At 34.0% G+C, this 19,953-nt stretch overlaps 1 protein-coding gene across 8 annotated transcripts in view; it reads right to left on the bottom strand.

Moving 5' to 3' along the window:
* Positions 1-484: 484 nt before the first annotated feature.
* Positions 485-19,953, bottom strand: part of LOC128988701 (uncharacterized) — a 146,822-nt gene continuing 127,353 nt past the window's right edge. The window contains exons 16-22 of one of the 8 annotated variants that reach the window (XM_054410256.1): positions 18,511-18,629; positions 17,967-18,015; positions 17,800-17,886; positions 3,997-4,097; positions 3,131-3,253; positions 1,739-1,855; positions 485-889 (exon numbers count right to left, since the gene is read on the bottom strand). In XM_054410256.1, the coding sequence (XP_054266231.1) occupies positions 733-889; positions 1,739-1,855; positions 3,131-3,253; positions 3,997-4,097; positions 17,800-17,886; positions 17,967-18,015; positions 18,511-18,629 (753 nt within the window). In that variant the 3' untranslated portion in view covers positions 485-732. Of the gene's footprint in view, positions 890-1,738; positions 1,862-3,130; positions 3,254-3,990; positions 4,098-8,149; positions 8,184-11,355; positions 11,390-17,799; positions 17,887-17,966; positions 18,016-18,510; positions 18,630-19,953 lie in introns of those variants that run through there. The other 7 variants (XM_054410255.1, XM_054410258.1, XR_008490414.1 and 4 more) reach the window with 7 other exon arrangements.

Genomic DNA, 19,953 nt, shown 5'->3' on the forward strand with positions numbered 1-19,953 from the left:
AGCCAAATTAGGTTATACTCATGGCTGACACTAAATGATTTTAAAGGGTAACAAGCTAAGATAAATACATTTATTTTTTTTATCTACTATGGATTGGTCAAATTCAAATATTAATACAAAATGTTGGTCTTGGAGTGTTCAAACAAAAACAGTCCATGTTGAATAATATACCTTCAATCTGTTATATTAATTAGTCCATGATTGTTATTCTGAAACTTCACTGCATGTAGTTCATCTTGCTCAGTTTTATATTTCCTTGATAAGTCAGCAATCGAATAAATCATTTTCTAATAATGGATTTTTACAGTGGATGTGCTTTGGTAAAATTTTCTTTTAGTGTAAAATGTTCAAATAAATATGTTTGCAAGGTATTTGATCACATTTCTAAGCCTGTTTCCACAGTAAAAAAATTGAAATTGTTTGAAATATTGAAACTTAAATTAATAGCTTTCAAATGGGTGATAATTAAGGAGTGCAAATAAAAACGGTTTAAGATGTAGACTTTTAATAAAACACAGAGATTATTAATTAGTACTCTTATTTACATAATATCTCTTAATTAACGAAGGAGAAAGACTGAGCATTAACAATGTCTAGCAAAATCACTGGCACTTTCAGGAGTCTGAGAGATTTGTTCACTATAAAACAAATAGTTAAAATATCAGAATTACCACATTCATTCACATAAGTTTTTCCACAGTCAAAGAAACATAAAAGTAAGATGTGTTGGTGTCAGCTGATACGAGGGATGAAGGTAGAGGTGAAAACGGCCAAAGCTGCCACCAGTAGTGCCACCGCGACACTGTACCTCAGTTGTAGCAACGTGTGATCGCCTGGACGTACCCAGTCCTTCACAACACTCAGCCATGGCGCCTGTAGACTCACCCTCCTGTGAACAACCAGCTTTTCAGTAATTTATCAATCAAAAAGCCTCTATTCTCAAGTGCTAAGTCCAAACTGGTTACACAATCAACAATAGAAATAGCAAACAAACAACAATGAACAAATTTACAATAAGATTTACAAGGATGCTTTGTAAAACATTCTCATCTTTTTCTTGAATGCTGAGGCACAAAGGTTTGAAAGGGGAGTTCGTTGTGAGTTGGAAGACCTAAATAGGAGAACACCCTCCTTCCTTTCTCCAGATTAACTTTTGGAAAGTGGACGAGGGTGTCCTGATTAGTGCCACGCCGAGCAATTGCTTCATCTGTTACAAGTCACTCAATCTGGTATTTTGCTTCTTAATGCTAGGACCCATGGACGAGACAACAAGTGTGAGCTCTGCATACAGCATTGGCTAGTAACAGACCAGCAGAATCCCAAAGAGAGATGATGTGAATGAATGAAAATGTTCTTGCTGTGCTCCCCCAAGAAGTCTGTAGACAAAACGAACTGCGGTATTTTGCATCCTATTCAGTCAGTTAATCTCCTTTCAGGTAATGCCGTTGCTATATGCAGCAAAGCAGTTATGTCAATTCTGTAACTGACACAACACTAAAGATAGATTCAACTTCAATTTTACAGCCTCTAGAAGGATCCTTTTTTTTCAACAGAGTTGGCAGGACAGAATTGGCCTAAGTTCATTCAATTTAGAAGGATGAACGTTACTTTGTTTCCTTGTTTTAGAGAAGACTCCTAAAGCTAGAAATATATTAGCTATGTTATCTATAAATAGCTAAAATTGCTTGTGGAAATTTAATTTAATTTTGCAGTAAATAATCCATTGTATTGAAATTACCTGTTGACAATGATGGTAGGTGTTGTATCAACAGGAGGGGGCGTCTCAGTGTCACTGCCCGGCTCCATGGACAATCCTTCATCTTCCGACTCAGACTCAACCACGGCCGGTGTTTGACTGGAACTTTAAAAAAATACAGTTACACTGCTAAATCTACCATGATAAAACCATAGACTAACCAACACAAGTAGACTTCTCATCCCACTGTACATTTTGAAGCCCGTTTTTCGTGTCTAGTTCATGTTGGTGACACTAATCGCTAGTGTCGACTAAATTTTGTTTCTATTATTTTAGGGTTAATTTTATGATTTGCGCTTCACTGTTTGGTTGAATGACTAGAAAACGAGTTATTGTTTATGATTATATAGTTTTATTTGGTTACAAGGTTTTAATGACTGAAATAACAAGAAACAAAGTGTAAACAATACACTACCTCTACAGTGCACCGGACGGAACTAACATTAAAATTGTCTTCAGCTGGTCCCATAAGGATGAGAAATCTACTAATCGAGTATGTTTTATCTATGATAAAGCTTTTTATTTTACTGTTTGTTCTCTTTGTAGGTCTTTGACCTACCTTACCATTGTAGACCGCTAGGCTAGTTTGTGACCATTTTATAAATTTATTTGACTATGCTTACAGGGTTGCATTATCATCCTATACAGTAGAACCCCTGATATCCGGCCTTGGTTTTTTCGGTCCTCTGTTTATCCGGCGACTTCCAGGAAGCCAATATCAAAATGTTTTTCTCAAAGCTTACAGACGTTTAGATGCAAGCACTAGTCTTTGCAACTTGTTTGAGCTAAACTATTTATCTGTTTGTTTCAATATATTTTACTGTGTCACTAAACTCAGTTGAACTAGGCCTAACCTCTAAAAAGTTGGGGGTTGGGAAATTAATCTTTGTATTTATTTCACAAAAAGGATAAGAAAGTTGAGTAGAATTGTATTTACTATTAAGGTCCTAAAAATCTTAAAAGCTGATTTAATGTAACTTTTACCTCCATCGTTTAATAGTTTTTGTTATCTGAAATCTTAATTTCAGGTTTTTTTTACAACTTTAGCCTACAAATAATTTTTTTTATTTGTACAAACATGTTAATTCTTCAAAAAATAATCCTAGAATAGACTTAAATGATACTTTTGACAGCATGTTTTGAGTAAATATTATTATAGGTATGAATCCTTTTCATTTTTGTAGTAGGTTTTTTTATCCGGCCAAATCGCTATCCGGCCAGGGGCTTGGTCCCGTGGTGGCCGGATACGAGGGGTTCTACTGTAGCGAAAAACCATTGATTGGTGATTGGTGGGATTTGAACCAAAGACTTTGGAGACTAAACGCCTAAGGTGCGCTACCACTAGACTTTACTTATTCGATGACATTTTGCTACCTTTGTCTCCTCTCTTCTAAGATGGCTTGGCGGCTCGGCTTGCGCTGTAGTGTCCGTGTGTTAATACTGCTCCCCTCCACTACATCCCTCGGCTGGCTCCCCCCTGAGTTGGTAACGGCTGATCTGTGCAATATGTATACATTAACACATTTAGGTACAAATTGGCGCATTGAATTGACTAATATTGGTGTGTGAAAATATTTAGAAAACCGTATTGAGAAAACTTTTTGCAATTTCTGGGGTCAATTTGGTTGGTATTGGAGTTGGAATTATTTCCATCAACCGTTTCATTCCTGTTTGTGTATTGGTTGTTGGTGACTACAACAACAAAAAACTTTAAAAAATCTATATAATTTGGATTATTGTAATAGGTGAATTTTACCACCTATAGAACATGCTTGGAAAACATTTCCATATCAAATTTACCGGTGGATATAGATAAGTGTGATAAACAGTACTGGGGAAAATAAAACAGTTGAAATAAATTGATTTATTTCTTCTCTTAAGTCTTTGTCTAGTGCACTGCAGTTTGATGGCGGTAAAGAGTTAGAGGACGGTTTTCTTGTTTAAATAATATATAAAAACGGTGTTTGGCAGTCAGTGCCAAAGATTTTAGGGCATTATGATGCATGCTAATTGCAACAAAAATCAACAATTTGAATGGTATTTGCCACGATTCAGCATTTGTAAAAGGGGAAGTAGTCAACTTTGAGATTTCTTCAAGCAGACATTAAAAGTGTGCAATTTGTTCACAATAGGCTTGGAAATTTTTTATCTTGGCAGCAGTATAAAAGGACAATGTGGATATTCTTTTCAACTTTGTGTGCATTACACATAACTAAGAGATAAGAACAAATTATGCTTACGTCTCCTTGTTGCTGGTCTCCTCCGGCTCTGCCTCTAGGATTGTGTTTGACAGTTTCCGAGGCAGAGAGCCGAGTCTTGCTCGACTCACTGTTCGGTTCTCCTGAAACACAGCCGGATGTTAATAAAGTCAGTCTAAGCTTGACCTAGTGATCAACTGATCATTGGGAAAATAAGATCTTGAGTTGTGGTTAGGCATTCAACCCGCGACCTGGATAAAAATAGTTCTTTCTACCCTGCCATAGCAGGAAGTTTTTCAAGTTCCTTGATTCCATGGACGATTGGGTGATGTATAGTGTGTGTGTTTATGACGAGTCCTGGATATCACTAGACAAACAAAAAGTTGTAAGAGTGAAGCCCACAAACAACTTTCATAAATGAAAAATACCTCGCCTAAAATTATGTCATTTAAAAACAATTACATTCCATCCAAAGAATTGTCTGGTCTCAGCGACAAAAGTGACAATCTCACCCATTGCTCATACTTGGCTTAAAGCCTAAAACTTGTTCAATTCGGTTTGTCAATTCAATGAGAACAAGCCGATGAACTGACCATTTGTATGCAAAAGTTTTTTTTTCAAACAGAGTGAGTCTTAGCTAGAAATTTAATAGTGTGTGAGAGAAGTGTTCAGCTGTTTGAACAATTCATAAATCTAGCGGATTTGAAAAGTTAGTAGCGGGTTTAAAATATTCATCAGCTGAGTTGTTGTTTCATTTATAATTACCAGGAGACAGAGCTTTAGCTCGGATTGAATTTAACATTGAATTTATTAAATAAGTAAATTAGCTAAATTTAAGATATTTATAATGTATGGTAATCAATGTGAACAGATGTTACAAAGAAAATATTTTAATCCACCTTTATAAATACATAGATTGCAATAAAAATAACCTGTATCAGCTGTGTTACTTTTTTTTTAATACACTGTAACTACAAAAAAGTATTGATAATAGCATGGTCACTTTCAAGGGCTGTAGGGCAGAAACTGGATTTTTCCCAGCTTTGTGACCAACTCCAATAGATTTCTTGTGGCCAAATACCCTTATGATAAACAAATAAATTAAAAATCCTTGGACGAAAATAAAAGTTTGCTCGTACACGCGCTTGTTTTGGATTAGCCTATAGGATGCAAAAATGACAAAGCGCTAGTTTACTCCTCTTGGTTGATTTTTGTTTGAAAATTGGTTGTTCTACTGGTATATCACACGGTTATAAGCAGAGGTGCCCATCCCCCCCAAACCCAGAGGCGCAACCCCCCCCCCAAGCCAAAGGAGTAGTTCTCCCCCCCAATTTATGCTGCCGTCTATTTAAACCTACCCTCCCCCCACCAATTTATCTGACAATTTTCCCTTTCCCTAATAAAACGAGCATTCCAATTTAGTATTTAGTAAACTTGAGGTAAAGAAAAACAAACTTGCTGATAATATAAATTAAATGTTTAATAGGAAACGTTAACAACATTTAACAATACTTCATTAGGTATATCTAACTAATGGACGAATTAAAAGTGTTTCTATTTACATTTCAGAATCTCTATTGTCAGCTAACATGTGCTCAGTATTGCAATAGACAACGTCTTCAAAACGTACAACAATATACTAGGTGAATTACTCTACTCCAACACAGTATTGTAACTGTACAATATATTAGGTGGCGTTAAATTTTACAGAGAAAGAATCTCAGAGAAGAATTTTAATAAATCAAACCGCTTTAAAAATGCATTAATAATACTTTAACAAAAAGTTTTTTTTCAAAATTATAGGCAGTCACGAAATAAGACAGACTTGTTGCTCGCCACTCCCTGGCTCTAGAAACACCGCCACTACAAACAACACACTCCAAAAACTTGATTTTACTCCACAAAAATCGCCAGGCAAATACCCACAAAAGGTTTTTGTGACGAAGTAATCTTATAATTAATTTTGATAGCCCCAGGATTGCCTTTTATGACTAATAATGGTAGAAACGCATCTTGTCAGACAATCTGTTTATACACAAAACGATAACAGATAGGCCTATCAATTCACGTGAGTATATTGCCGCGGGCAGGACTGGAAGTAAACTGAATCAGGTTATGACGGAAAGACGTGGTCTCTGGATTGTCGTCTGTGTTATCAAAAGCTGATATTAATAATTGGACTAGTTGTAGTGACGGAGGAGAGTGTTGAAAATATAATGGGATTTATAATTGAGTTTTCCATTTAAAATTATTGACAATAATAACCAATTTATCTGCTGGATATAAATTATGGTCTCGAAATTCTACAGTACTGCACGAAAGGAAATTTATTAAATACTTTTAGGAGTTCTAAAATACATAAAACTAGGGACAGCGCTAAATTTTTGAGTGAAAACACTCAATTAATTATGAATCCCATTATACTTTTAACACTCTTCTCAGTCACTACAATAGTCCTATATCAGCTGGTGACAATGCAGACGACAATCCAGAGACCACGTCTGTCCGTCATAACCTGAACCTGATTCAGTTTACTTCCAGTTCTGACGACGGCAATATACGTGTGAATTGATAGGCCTATCTGTAATCGATTCGTGTTTTGTGTGGTGGAGGTAAAGAACCACCAAAACATATGTAGCAAATAAAATTCGACACTGACACTGGTATATTAAGGATTGTCTGACAAGGTGCGTTTTTACCATTCTTAGAAGCAAATCTTAATTACGAATGGCAAAATGTTGTTGGTGTTGATAGTGAGCTACCTAGAAACACTTTTTCGGGCTGCTTATACAAAATTATTCATTCATTATGACAGCTAGCAAAAAACATCCCCCCCAAAATCCCCTCAAAAAAGTCCCCCCCAAAAATTCCTGTGGCGCAAACGCGCCACAGTACCCCCCCCTCTGGGCACCCCTGGTTATAAGTCATAGTTTTACGGTTGTATGATGGAAAAATTCTAGGATTCAGACTTTTTGAAACGTTTTATATAATCTTCTAAAAGACCATATAAAATGAAATATTTAGAGAGAACACGACACCGGTAAGAGAAATGATTTGTGCTGATGAGCTAGAGACAAAATCTTTAATATATATTTCCTGAAAATGTTTTAGAATTACTATATTATTTTTGTTTAGTACCACTCCAATCCTATGAGCCACCAACTGATGATTAAAAAAAGGATGATTTTCCAGAAGTTTGTAACACAGAACTAAGATGATGATTAAATTGAAGAAAGCTTACTATAGAAACTTTTTATATTATCTGAACTAAAACTTTTACAAAATTGAATTCCATTTTACAGTTTCCTACCATTCTTTAACATTTTATTTTTCTAGCCGTATTTTCTTGGAATTTAAAAATACTGTATGGTTAAAATATCTTGGAAACTTCAATTTTGCATGTTAATGGGATTTTGCTAAACAAAATTGTTCCATTTATCTGCTGTTATATTTGATTAATACTTCTTGCAATCAAAGTTTAAAACACAAACGATGCTTTTTTTAAGCAAAAGCATGTGCGATTGTTCTTTACAGCAAAAAGTGTTTTCGTGCAATGAAAGTGTGTGTTCAAAACATTAATAGTAATTCAGAAAAAATAGTTAAATCATGCAAGATGACATGGCTTACTGTTTACTTTATTTGAAAGATTATACAAAAACAATAAAAACCACATGAAAAAGCTTTTTGTGTGTTAATACTGAAAAATTTAACATAGTTGTACAAAAGCTTGAGAGAACAGCGGTGTAGCTTTTATCTCTAAAAGGTAATTTTATAATATCTAGTTATATTTTATGGTCAGCCATAGATATGCTAAGTAAGTTACTAAAATTTTCCTAAACCAATTAAATGTAGAATGAACAGCTAAGATGATAAAGATATATTACCAACCCAAATAACTGAAAAGACATTTCTAACACATCTACGCTAAATAACTACGATAAGTTTAAGATCTTTTTTTAACGTTTCCAAATTTAAATGTAGAACTGTACACTGTATAAAACGTGTACAAAAAACGTAACCCCATTGATGTATCTTCATCCTAACGCATCTCGCTGTCCAATATATCACCCATTAGTTTAATTTAATTGAATATCACAGTGGAAGCAAATTTGTACTGTAAATTTATAACAGAATGCAGTACAAATAAATTTCATGTAATTAAAACAATTTATAAAATATCACCAGTAACACTCACCTCATGGCATTGAGAGCCTCTTTTTAGCATGAAGCTTGAAAACAAAGGTGTAAATATAAGTTTGTTTTATAATAAATCTCCGATACGATATCACATGAAATGGCAGAATTTAATAATATAATTTACAGATACTGTCTAGTTTATTCGAAATCGATATAATGATGAGTATTGTATTTGCAATAACATAACATATAATTGGATTTAAAAAAAACAATATCGGTTGTTTTTTAGTTGAATTTCAAAAATATATGGCTTCGATCAGCATGAACCATAAAGTTTACTTATATTCTCTTTGAAAAAAAGTTTAGATTTTAGATATAAATATCCAAACCCATAACGTACATTTAACTACAATGCTAATTAAGCAAAAGCGACAAAAAGTTCTAAAAGCTTCATGCTTTAACAATGCATTATGTTCTCATGCTTTAAGAGAAGAGTTTGAAAAAGATCACCACCACCATTTATTTTGAAGTTTGATGGATTTGTAAATTTAGTGCATACTTAATTAGACATTTCCAACTTATAAATTTAAGAACATTCCTACAGCTAATAAGTGTATAATCAATAAAATATGTATAATATAATATATTTCCTTCAATAAATTTTTTTTGTTTGCAAGTCCAAGGAGTAGAGGAATGTGTCATCATCACACATTTATCCTACCAGAGCTAGCGACTTCTTTTAGGATATAGTTCTTCTTTGTAATGTATGTGTTTAAAGTCGTGCATCTCTTAATAATACAGAACCTGAGAAATTACCAGAAACTCTTTTCTGGATGAAATCGCACATAATGATGGTATCTCGCAAATCTGGTACTTAAACCCATTGACGACGGATTTTTTTTATTTATCTACGAGAGCTTGCCCCGTGGTCAAGAGCTCGACCAAAAGTATGTATTGTGCAAACTTGTCAATTTTCACTCCAAGCTGTAAATAAAACATGTTATTGCAATGTCTTCCATTTGTTTTGATTTTCTCATTTTTTTATATTTTTGTCAACACATAGGCCCATGTAAATTTTTTAAATTTCAAATTAGTATTGTTTAGATATTTAATATTCTATGCTTTTAAAATAACATATGATTCTTATGATTCATATGATTCTTCTGAGTAAACTGAATCAGGTTATGACGGAAAGACGTGGTCTCTGGATTGTCGTCTGTGTTATCAAAAGCTGATATTAATAATTGGACTAGTTGTAGTGACGGAGGAGAGTGTTGAAAATATAATGGGATTTATAATTGAGTTTTCCATTTAAAATTATTGACAATAATAACCAATTTATCTGCTGGATATAAATTATGGTCTCGAAATTCTACAGTACTGCACGAAAGGAAATTTATTAAATACTTTTAGGAGTTCTAAAATACATAAAACTAGGGACAGCGCTAAATTTTTGAGTGAAAACACTCAATTAATTATGAATCCCATTATACTTTTAACACTCTTCTCAGTCACTACAATAGTCCTATATCAGCTGGTGACAATGCAGACGACAATCCAGAGACCACGTCTGTCCGTCATAACCTGAACCTGATTCAGTTTACTTCCAGTTCTGACGACGGCAATATACGTGTGAATTGATAGGCCTATCTGTAATCGATTCGTGTTTTGTGTGGTGGAGGTAAAGAACCACCAAAACATATGTAGCAAATAAAATTCGACACTGACACTGGTATATTAAGGATTGTCTGACAAGGTGCGTTTTTACCATTCTTAGAAGCAAATCTTAATTACGAATGGCAAAATGTTGTTGGTGTTGATAGTGAGCTACCTAGAAACACTTTTTCGGGCTGCTTATACAAAATTATTCATTCATTATGACAGCTAGCAAAAAACATCCCCCCCAAAATCCCCTCAAAAAAGTCCCCCCCAAAAATTCCTGTGGCGCAAACGCGCCACAGTACCCCCCCCTCTGGGCACCCCTGGTTATAAGTCATAGTTTTACGGTTGTATGATGGAAAAATTCTAGGATTCAGACTTTTTGAAACGTTTTATATAATCTTCTAAAAGACCATATAAAATGAAATATTTAGAGAGAACACGACACCGGTAAGAGAAATGATTTGTGCTGATGAGCTAGAGACAAAATCTTTAATATATATTTCCTGAAAATGTTTTAGAATTACTATATTATTTTTGTTTAGTACCACTCCAATCCTATGAGCCACCAACTGATGATTAAAAAAAGGATGATTTTCCAGAAGTTTGTAACACAGAACTAAGATGATGATTAAATTGAAGAAAGCTTACTATAGAAACTTTTTATATTATCTGAACTAAAACTTTTACAAAATTGAATTCCATTTTACAGTTTCCTACCATTCTTTAACATTTTATTTTTCTAGCCGTATTTTCTTGGAATTTAAAAATACTGTATGGTTAAAATATCTTGGAAACTTCAATTTTGCATGTTAATGGGATTTTGCTAAACAAAATTGTTCCATTTATCTGCTGTTATATTTGATTAATACTTCTTGCAATCAAAGTTTAAAACACAAACGATGCTTTTTTTAAGCAAAAGCATGTGCGATTGTTCTTTACAGCAAAAAGTGTTTTCGTGCAATGAAAGTGTGTGTTCAAAACATTAATAGTAATTCAGAAAAAATAGTTAAATCATGCAAGATGACATGGCTTACTGTTTACTTTATTTGAAAGATTATACAAAAACAATAAAAACCACATGAAAAAGCTTTTTGTGTGTTAATACTGAAAAATTTAACATAGTTGTACAAAAGCTTGAGAGAACAGCGGTGTAGCTTTTATCTCTAAAAGGTAATTTTATAATATCTAGTTATATTTTATGGTCAGCCATAGATATGCTAAGTAAGTTACTAAAATTTTCCTAAACCAATTAAATGTAGAATGAACAGCTAAGATGATAAAGATATATTACCAACCCAAATAACTGAAAAGACATTTCTAACACATCTACGCTAAATAACTACGATAAGTTTAAGATCTTTTTTTAACGTTTCCAAATTTAAATGTAGAACTGTACACTGTATAAAACGTGTACAAAAAACGTAACCCCATTGATGTATCTTCATCCTAACGCATCTCGCTGTCCAATATATCACCCATTAGTTTAATTTAATTGAATATCACAGTGGAAGCAAATTTGTACTGTAAATTTATAACAGAATGCAGTACAAATAAATTTCATGTAATTAAAACAATTTATAAAATATCACCAGTAACACTCACCTCATGGCATTGAGAGCCTCTTTTTAGCATGAAGCTTGAAAACAAAGGTGTAAATATAAGTTTGTTTTATAATAAATCTCCGATACGATATCACATGAAATGGCAGAATTTAATAATATAATTTACAGATACTGTCTAGTTTATTCGAAATCGATATAATGATGAGTATTGTATTTGCAATAACATAACATATAATTGGATTTAAAAAAAACAATATCGGTTGTTTTTTAGTTGAATTTCAAAAATATATGGCTTCGATCAGCATGAACCATAAAGTTTACTTATATTCTCTTTGAAAAAAAGTTTAGATTTTAGATATAAATATCCAAACCCATAACGTACATTTAACTACAATGCTAATTAAGCAAAAGCGACAAAAAGTTCTAAAAGCTTCATGCTTTAACAATGCATTATGTTCTCATGCTTTAAGAGAAGAGTTTGAAAAAGATCACCACCACCATTTATTTTGAAGTTTGATGGATTTGTAAATTTAGTGCATACTTAATTAGACATTTCCAACTTATAAATTTAAGAACATTCCTACAGCTAATAAGTGTATAATCAATAAAATATGTATAATATAATATATTTCCTTCAATAAATTTTTTTTGTTTGCAAGTCCAAGGAGTAGAGGAATGTGTCATCATCACACATTTATCCTACCAGAGCTAGCGACTTCTTTTAGGATATAGTTCTTCTTTGTAATGTATGTGTTTAAAGTCGTGCATCTCTTAATAATACAGAACCTGAGAAATTACCAGAAACTCTTTTCTGGATGAAATCGCACATAATGATGGTATCTCGCAAATCTGGTACTTAAACCCATTGACGACGGATTTTTTTTATTTATCTACGAGAGCTTGCCCCGTGGTCAAGAGCTCGACCAAAAGTATGTATTGTGCAAACTTGTCAATTTTCACTCCAAGCTGTAAATAAAACATGTTATTGCAATGTCTTCCATTTGTTTTGATTTTCTCATTTTTTTATATTTTTGTCAACACATAGGCCCATGTAAATTTTTTAAATTTCAAATTAGTATTGTTTAGATATTTAATATTCTATGCTTTTAAAATAACATATGATTCTTCATGTTTATCTTACATCTGTTTACAAATAAGTTGTTGTTATGTTTTTGAGAATAGAAACTTTTACTGTTACTAAAAAATGTCTCCTTTATTTAAAATTAATTAATAAAAACTAAACATGGCGCAGTCGTGCATTTGAGTGTATTTATATTTTGTTTGTGACTGCTCAAAAATGGAATTCAATAAACCAGATAAGTTATCATTAATAGGCAATATGCCAGAAAATTTCAAGCAGTTCAAGGAAGACGTTGAAAACTACTTTATAGCCACAGAGACAATGAAGAAACCCAATCCTGTAAAAGTGGCACGATTGAAGAATTTGATGGGCAAAGAAGCTTTACAGCTGTACAATTCTTTAGTCACAGATGTCACTGATGAAAGTATAGAATCCATCATGGATGTTCTGGGAAATTATTGTTTGCCAAAAAAGAATGAAATTATGGATGTTTTCAAATTTGTCACATGCAGACAATCTGAAGGAGAATCATTTGACAAGTTTCTAGCTAACTTAAGGCATCGTGCAAAGATTTGTGATTTCAAAGATCAAGAGTCTAAACTAATGAAAGCACAGATAGCACTTGGCATTTTTTCCAGAGAAACCCAGGAACGGTTGTTAAGGGATGATGCATCAATAGACAAAATTATTGAATATTGCAAGAGTATTGAGCTTGCTGAAAATAATCTGAAGATTATAAACAAAGAAAACGACCGGGTTCCTTTTTTCAGTACTGACCAGATAAAGCCAAAATCATATAACATTTCCGAACACCAATGTAGGAAATGTGGAAGGAATCACGACTATAACCAGACCTGTCCTGCATTAGGCAAATTTTGTAATTGGTGCAAGAAGCCAAACCATTTCAGCAACGTCTGTTTGAAGAAACGTGCTCCAGCAACAAGGCAGAACAAAGACAAACCTCAACCTTTGTATAATATTGATGAAAAACAACAAGAGGCTGAAGAAAACGAGGCTGAATTGATTGACTCTGTACACTTGGTAAACGCCGTCAAACAAAAGGTATGGTTCAAAAACTTACTGATAGACAATACCTTACGTGTCAATTTCAAACTTGATACGGGTGCTGAGGTAAATGTAATACCTTATGATATCATTAAGAACTCTGGCTTATCATGTAAACTAAGAAAAAGTAAGGTACGACTAGAAGCATATGGTGGCTTTAAGATAATACCTTTGGGAGAGATTACTGTTCAAGTAGAAACGAATGAGAAATTAGATATAATAGATTGTATTGTAGTAAAAGGCAGTTCCACACCTATCTTAGGGCTTGAAGCATGCACTAGATTAGGGTTGATACAAAGAATCGATGACCTAGGTAAAGTAAACTTGAATACGAGTGCTTGTAATGGCAAACAAAACATATGTGATATTTACAAAGATGTATTTAGTGGTTTGGGCTGTTTTCCTGACCAATGTTCTATTAAGTTGACAAATAATGCGGTACCTCAAGCCAATTCAGCTAGGCGTATCCCATTGAAAATCACCAAAAAATTTAAAGACAAGCTTGATGATCTCATAAATAGAGGTATAATTGAACAAGTCAATGAGCCTGTAGAATGGGTGTCAAATGTAGTGATAGTTGAAAAACCTGATGGCTCATTGAGAATATGCATTGACCCACAAAATTTGAATAAGTACATTGTTAGAGAGAGATACACGATTCCCACTATTGATGAGATATTTCCAAAATTGGGTAATAAGCAATTTTATAGCATCTTAGATATAAAAGATGGCTTCTATCACATCAAACTAGACGAAAAATCTAGTCAACTTTGTAACTTCAGCACAATATATGGAACTTATAGATTTTTACGTTGCCCATTTGGTTTAAGTAATTTGCCTGAACTATTTCATAAGTGTGTAGCAAGATATTTTGAGGATATTCCAGGAGTAACGGTCTACTTTGATGATTTATGCATAGCTTCTAACTCTAAAGAAGAAAATGATGAAATACTCAAGAAAGTCCTAGAGCGGGCCAGAAGTCTGAATATTAAATTCAATATAAACAAGTTCCAATACTGTCTACCTGAAATTAAATATTTAGGTGTTATTTTTAGCAAAAATGGTATGCGTCCCGATCCAGAGAAAGTTGAAGTTATAAAAGCTCTAAAGAACCCTTCTAATAAGAAAGAACTGCAAAGTTTATTGGGTATGGTAAACTTCCTTCGGTCTTTCATCCCTAACTTATCACAAATAACTTCGCCACTTAGGGAGCTCTTAAAGAAGAATGTTCATTGGCAGTGGACTGTTCTACACTCAAGAGCTATCGATAATATTAAACAACTAATCTCTAGTGACCAGATTATTGCTCCCTTTGATATGACAGCTCCTATAATCATACAGTGTGATGCGTCTCAAGATGCTCTTGGGTGCTGTTTGCTACAAAACAACAAACCTGTTTACATGGCGTCTAGGTCTCTTAACTCAGCTGAGGTCGGTTATGCCCAAGTTGAGAAGGAATTGCTAGCAGTATATTTCTCCTGTTCAAAACTACACGCTTATGTATACGGACATGAAGACATCACTATTCAATCTGATCATATGCCCCTTGTGTCACTAATGCAAAAACCTATCAATAAAATACAGAATAATAGATTAAAAAGACTTAGGCTAAAGTTATTGCCCTACAATTTCAAAATACAGTACTTGGCTGGAAAATACATGTATATAGCTGATTTCTTGTCACGATGTGGCGTAAAAACAAATGAGCCAGTTGACCTCACCATGCTAGATATGGTACACTGTGTAACCGAAACAGGAATTGTAAATTTTTCAGATGAACGACTTGAAGAGTTCAAAAAAGAAACTGCAAGTGATGACGTTTTGGGACAAGTTGTGAAGTATTATGTAAATGGATGGCCTACATCATTGCCTTGTGGTGGAGATCTGGCACATTATTTTAATATCAGATCTGACATTGAGTTGAATGATGGCTTACTGTATTTCAAAAACCGTATAATAATTCCGAAGAAACTGAGACCCATAATTATCAACCGACTGCATGAGACCCATCTTGGGGAAAGGAAAATGAATTCAATTGTCTCAAATTTCTATTACTGGCCCGGAGTAAGAGCAGTTTTGAAGAACATTGTTGACAGATGTAATATTTGTCAGAAATATAGAAGATCAAACATCAAAGATACTCTCATTTGCCACGAAATACCTAATGTTCCATTCTTGAAAGTTTCCGCAGACATTGCTGAATGTGCTGGGAAGATATACTTGATACTTGTTGACTTCTACTCTAGATGGTTAGAGGTGGTCAAAATGAATAGTAAAAACAGTTTATCTGTGAAGAATGCATTAGTCCAAATATTTGGAAGATTTGGGATTCCACAGATTATGATAGCTGACAACATGCCTTTTGATTCTTACGAACTAAGAGAGTTCGCAAAGGAGTGGAATTTTAAAATACAAACTACAAGTCCTAACTATCCTCAAGCCAATGGCTTAGCAGAAAAAGCTGCAGGTATTGCTAAAAAACTTATAAAAACGTCCTCAGAATCAGGATCAGATCTAAATTTGAGCCTACTTAACTACAGAAACAGTGTTGTTGCAGGACTTGATTATTCTCCAGCTCAGTTACTAATGGGGAGGGTATTAAGATCAAAATTACCTCTTCCAAATCACAGATTAGAGCCAAAGATAATTCATCAAGATGTAGCAGATCAAATGCAGACAAAAAGAATCAATCAAAAATCTTATTATGATAAGACGACAAAACAAGAAACAGTATATAATGAAAAGGATCCCATTTATGTACAAGATGTTCGGACCAAGATCTGGGAGCCAGCTATCATAGTAAAAGTTGGTGAAACTCCGAGATCATACGTAGTGCAATATACAAATGGAAAACAATTCAGAAGAAACTCATTTTTCATAAGAAAAAGAAAAATTGAATTTGTCAAAGGGGAAGATGTTTAGATATTTAATATTCTATGCTTTTAAAATAACATATGATTCTTCATGTTTATCTTACATCTGTTTACAAATAAGTTGTTGTTATGTTTTTGAGAATAGAAACTTTTACTGTTACTAAAAAATGTCTCCTTTATTTAAAATTAATTAATAAAAACTAAACAAGTATTTTGTGCTTTTTTAGCCTATTTTAGTTTATAAAGGGATTCTGCACATCTACAGGAAAATATTTTTCATTTGGTACCAACCGCGTGTAATTTGTTCCAGTAGTATGGTCAGGCTATTAAGACAGCTATTAAGTTTTGCAAAAGTTTTTTATAAGATTAAATTATTATTTTTAGGTGTCCTATTATTTCTATTATAAAATATCTATATCAACGCGATATGTCCATTTTTAACCAAAATAAAAGCCAAAAATGTAAAATCACTGTCCTCTTTTATACCAATTTAAGCAATCCTTATTAAACTCACTAATGCAGTCTTCCACACAAGCTGGACACCGTTTGGTTAAGGTGGCACTCCACTCCAGCAAAGCCACACATTAGTAAGTTCAACATTGATTGCACATGAACAGGATTCGAATCTGCACATGTAGAAAGACCTCAACGCTACACTCGTCAGTGCAACACCTTAGCCAACTGAGCTAACATTTCACCGTCGGCCGAACGGTTGATTGCCAAGCGCACAACACCAGCGCTCGTATGTTAGATTCTATTTATTACTTGAGGGCCAGTGGTTTAGCAGTATGACGATCTCACATCGAAATGCGTAGACGAGCTAGACCCAAGGTGTTATCGTCAATGGGTTAAGTAATCTGGCATTTTAGCTAAGATCACATAAAATAATTATAAAACAACAACAACGAAACATGACTTAACACTCCCTTGGGCAATAATACTAATGGAAAAATGCTAATTTAAATACGCAATGTTTCATCTTTTCATCCCTTATCCTTTAAAGGGCAACTTTTCACATCCGTCACTGTGCTTACTTGATGACGATCATATTTTGGAATAATTCCATTGCTTGCGAGTTAGACTCATTTTACTTATAGCAATCATTTACAAGTTTAATTTTTGGGTCAAATAATGTTAGATTTTTGCACAACTAATATTTCACTATGAATAAATTGAATTATTATTTCATTTAACCATTTAAGTGTTACCACTCTTCACTATTACTAAAATCACGAGGAACAGTATAGTTGGATCTTACGGGGTAGCAAAGTCATTCTGTCATTCCTCAATCTGAAGCACGTCCAAAATGTTCCTGTTTTATACAACAACTTGGCAAGAATTAGTAGCAGTTACATTTTTGTTACATCTATAAGCTGACATATCAACTAAGCCATGCAGCCGTACCGGCCTACAAGGCGTACAGCGTACTGGGGCTCTACTGCGATAGGGGCGAAGGGAAACTCACCCCGGGTATCGAAGGGCTGCGATTGGGGTCAGGAGATGTCTGTGCGCGAGTTAAGGTCGCAATGCTCGCTCTGCGTTTTGAGTTTTGCTAAAACACCAACACACACTTAGAACAACGGAAATTCACAGTGTCACATATTTGTAAACCAAGTTATGAAAGACACTTACCAGCTTTAAAACTGCATTCGATGGAAGTTTGTTGTCCGAAAGGATTTTCCTGCAACAAAAGTAATAAATGAAACAAAATGGATGATTTAGTAAAAAGTAATATTGATTTTCAAACTTAAACTATTCAAAAACTTTTGTTTCGTCTCAAGTAAGACCCAACTAAACCAAATTTTTATCACTTCAACAAGTAGAAAGTACCTCCAGAGAAGTAAAGTACAAAGTAAAAATTCAAAAATCAAGTTTCAATTGTACACTTAAGTGGTGTCCAACCCCCCTTGCTCTCATGTAACACGACGCTCACGGTGGAGGAAGAACCTGTGCCCTGTGCGATAGGAATTTCCGCACAGTGCTCGCCGCTCGGGATCTTCCTTGCTGGCCACAAAGTATCTTTCCGGCACAACATAAGCAAGTCCCATAAGCAAGTTTCCTCTAAACCTCACTTCTCTATGAAGTACCCAAACATGATATTTTTCTTTTTTCTTTTCATCATTGACAAAACCAGTACTTTAAGGAAGTCAAAATTAATTTCTTCAATTCTGTTCACCTAGTTTCCTCGTGTTCAGTTCTCTCCTTCTCGTAAGCTTGTTTCAAGTTCTCCACATGCCGCAACACAATGTCTACAGCTTTGGACAACCGGTTCTCTTGTTGAACAGCTCCAAACATCTGCAAACATAGATCAATAAGATATAAAATATTGCACAAAATTAAAAACTCCAGCATTTAGCTTATCTAAACAGGGTTTTCATATGTTGTAGTGTGACCACTAGAGACTGTATATTTGTTTAAGTGTATAGTGACTTTTAAATCTTAATAAAAACTGCAATACAGCAAAGCATATAGTTTGCATACTGGTAGACATACCTACAATTTATTACAGTAGAATACATTAGACACTCGCTGAAGGTAAAGTAGCATTTATTTTTTGGTGCATAGTTTAGGAGTTATCTTGTCAAAAAGAATAAAAACAAGAGGAAGAATGTTATTTTTCTAAATTTCTAAACTTTTGACGGTGAACACGAAAACTATACAAGATAGGTATCAAAAAAGGTTATAGAAAAAAATGAAACAATCTTTTGTAAATTTAATAAGCTTAAATTTTGTATAGGGGAAAACTTTGCTAGGACTTGTGGTTTCCAAGATTGAAGAAAAATAAATGTTACAATCAATCCCCCTCTCCTCACCCACGGTTCAAAAGCTACATGCGGGACTTTTGATATGTTCACCTCCTCACTATACCAAACAAAACTAGGAAATCAGAATCAGAAATTGTGCTCCAAACATTTCCCTCTACACCTTTCATTAAGCATTTAAGCATGTTTAAATGTGACATTTACATACAGAACAGAAGGAGGGTCTATAAATGTCATTATAAATACTACACTCATTACTTTCCCATGCAGTACACCCACTCTAGGAAGGTGTTACAAAAAATTATTTACATGCTGTAGATCATTCTGCCACGTACGTCTGGACAAACTAAGTTACATTGTCGTTCAGCAAAGATAAATCTTAATTTGCAGGACAAAACTATTCAAAACTATGACAAGCAAAAATTAAGCTGGTTAAAATTCCTCCCAATGAATAGCAAATTTCATAAGTCGGACAGTTTGACAATACACCCAAGGTGTTGAGATTTGCATCACAATTGCTCGGCATTGTAGGACGGCTACCGTCTGCGGCTTACGGCTTACTGTCAGTAGGCGATATCCATACAAGTGAAGAGAATGAAGACAGTCAGGTGTGAAATCACTTGACCTTATTCCATTCTTGTTTAACTTGCCCTCGTCAGAGTAATAGGCTTAAAGTTTTTATTTTCTGAGCTGGTAATGTGTTTGTTAAAGTTTTTGTGTTGTTTATTAAATGGTTAATCTATAATTTATTAATTTTACAGGTGATAACAATATGTAAGGGTATTTGTACAAATTTAGGAATCCAATAAGTGGCCTGGATCTTATTAGAAAGTTTGTGGTTTATCTATCAATTAAAT

The sequence above is a fragment of the Macrosteles quadrilineatus genome, unplaced genomic scaffold (genome assembly GCF_028750875.1).
Source record: "Macrosteles quadrilineatus isolate MER2022 unplaced genomic scaffold, UCM_ALF_1.0 Scaffold_3__2_contigs__length_128488019, whole genome shotgun sequence".
Taxonomy (NCBI): Eukaryota; Metazoa; Arthropoda; class Insecta; order Hemiptera; family Cicadellidae; genus Macrosteles; species Macrosteles quadrilineatus.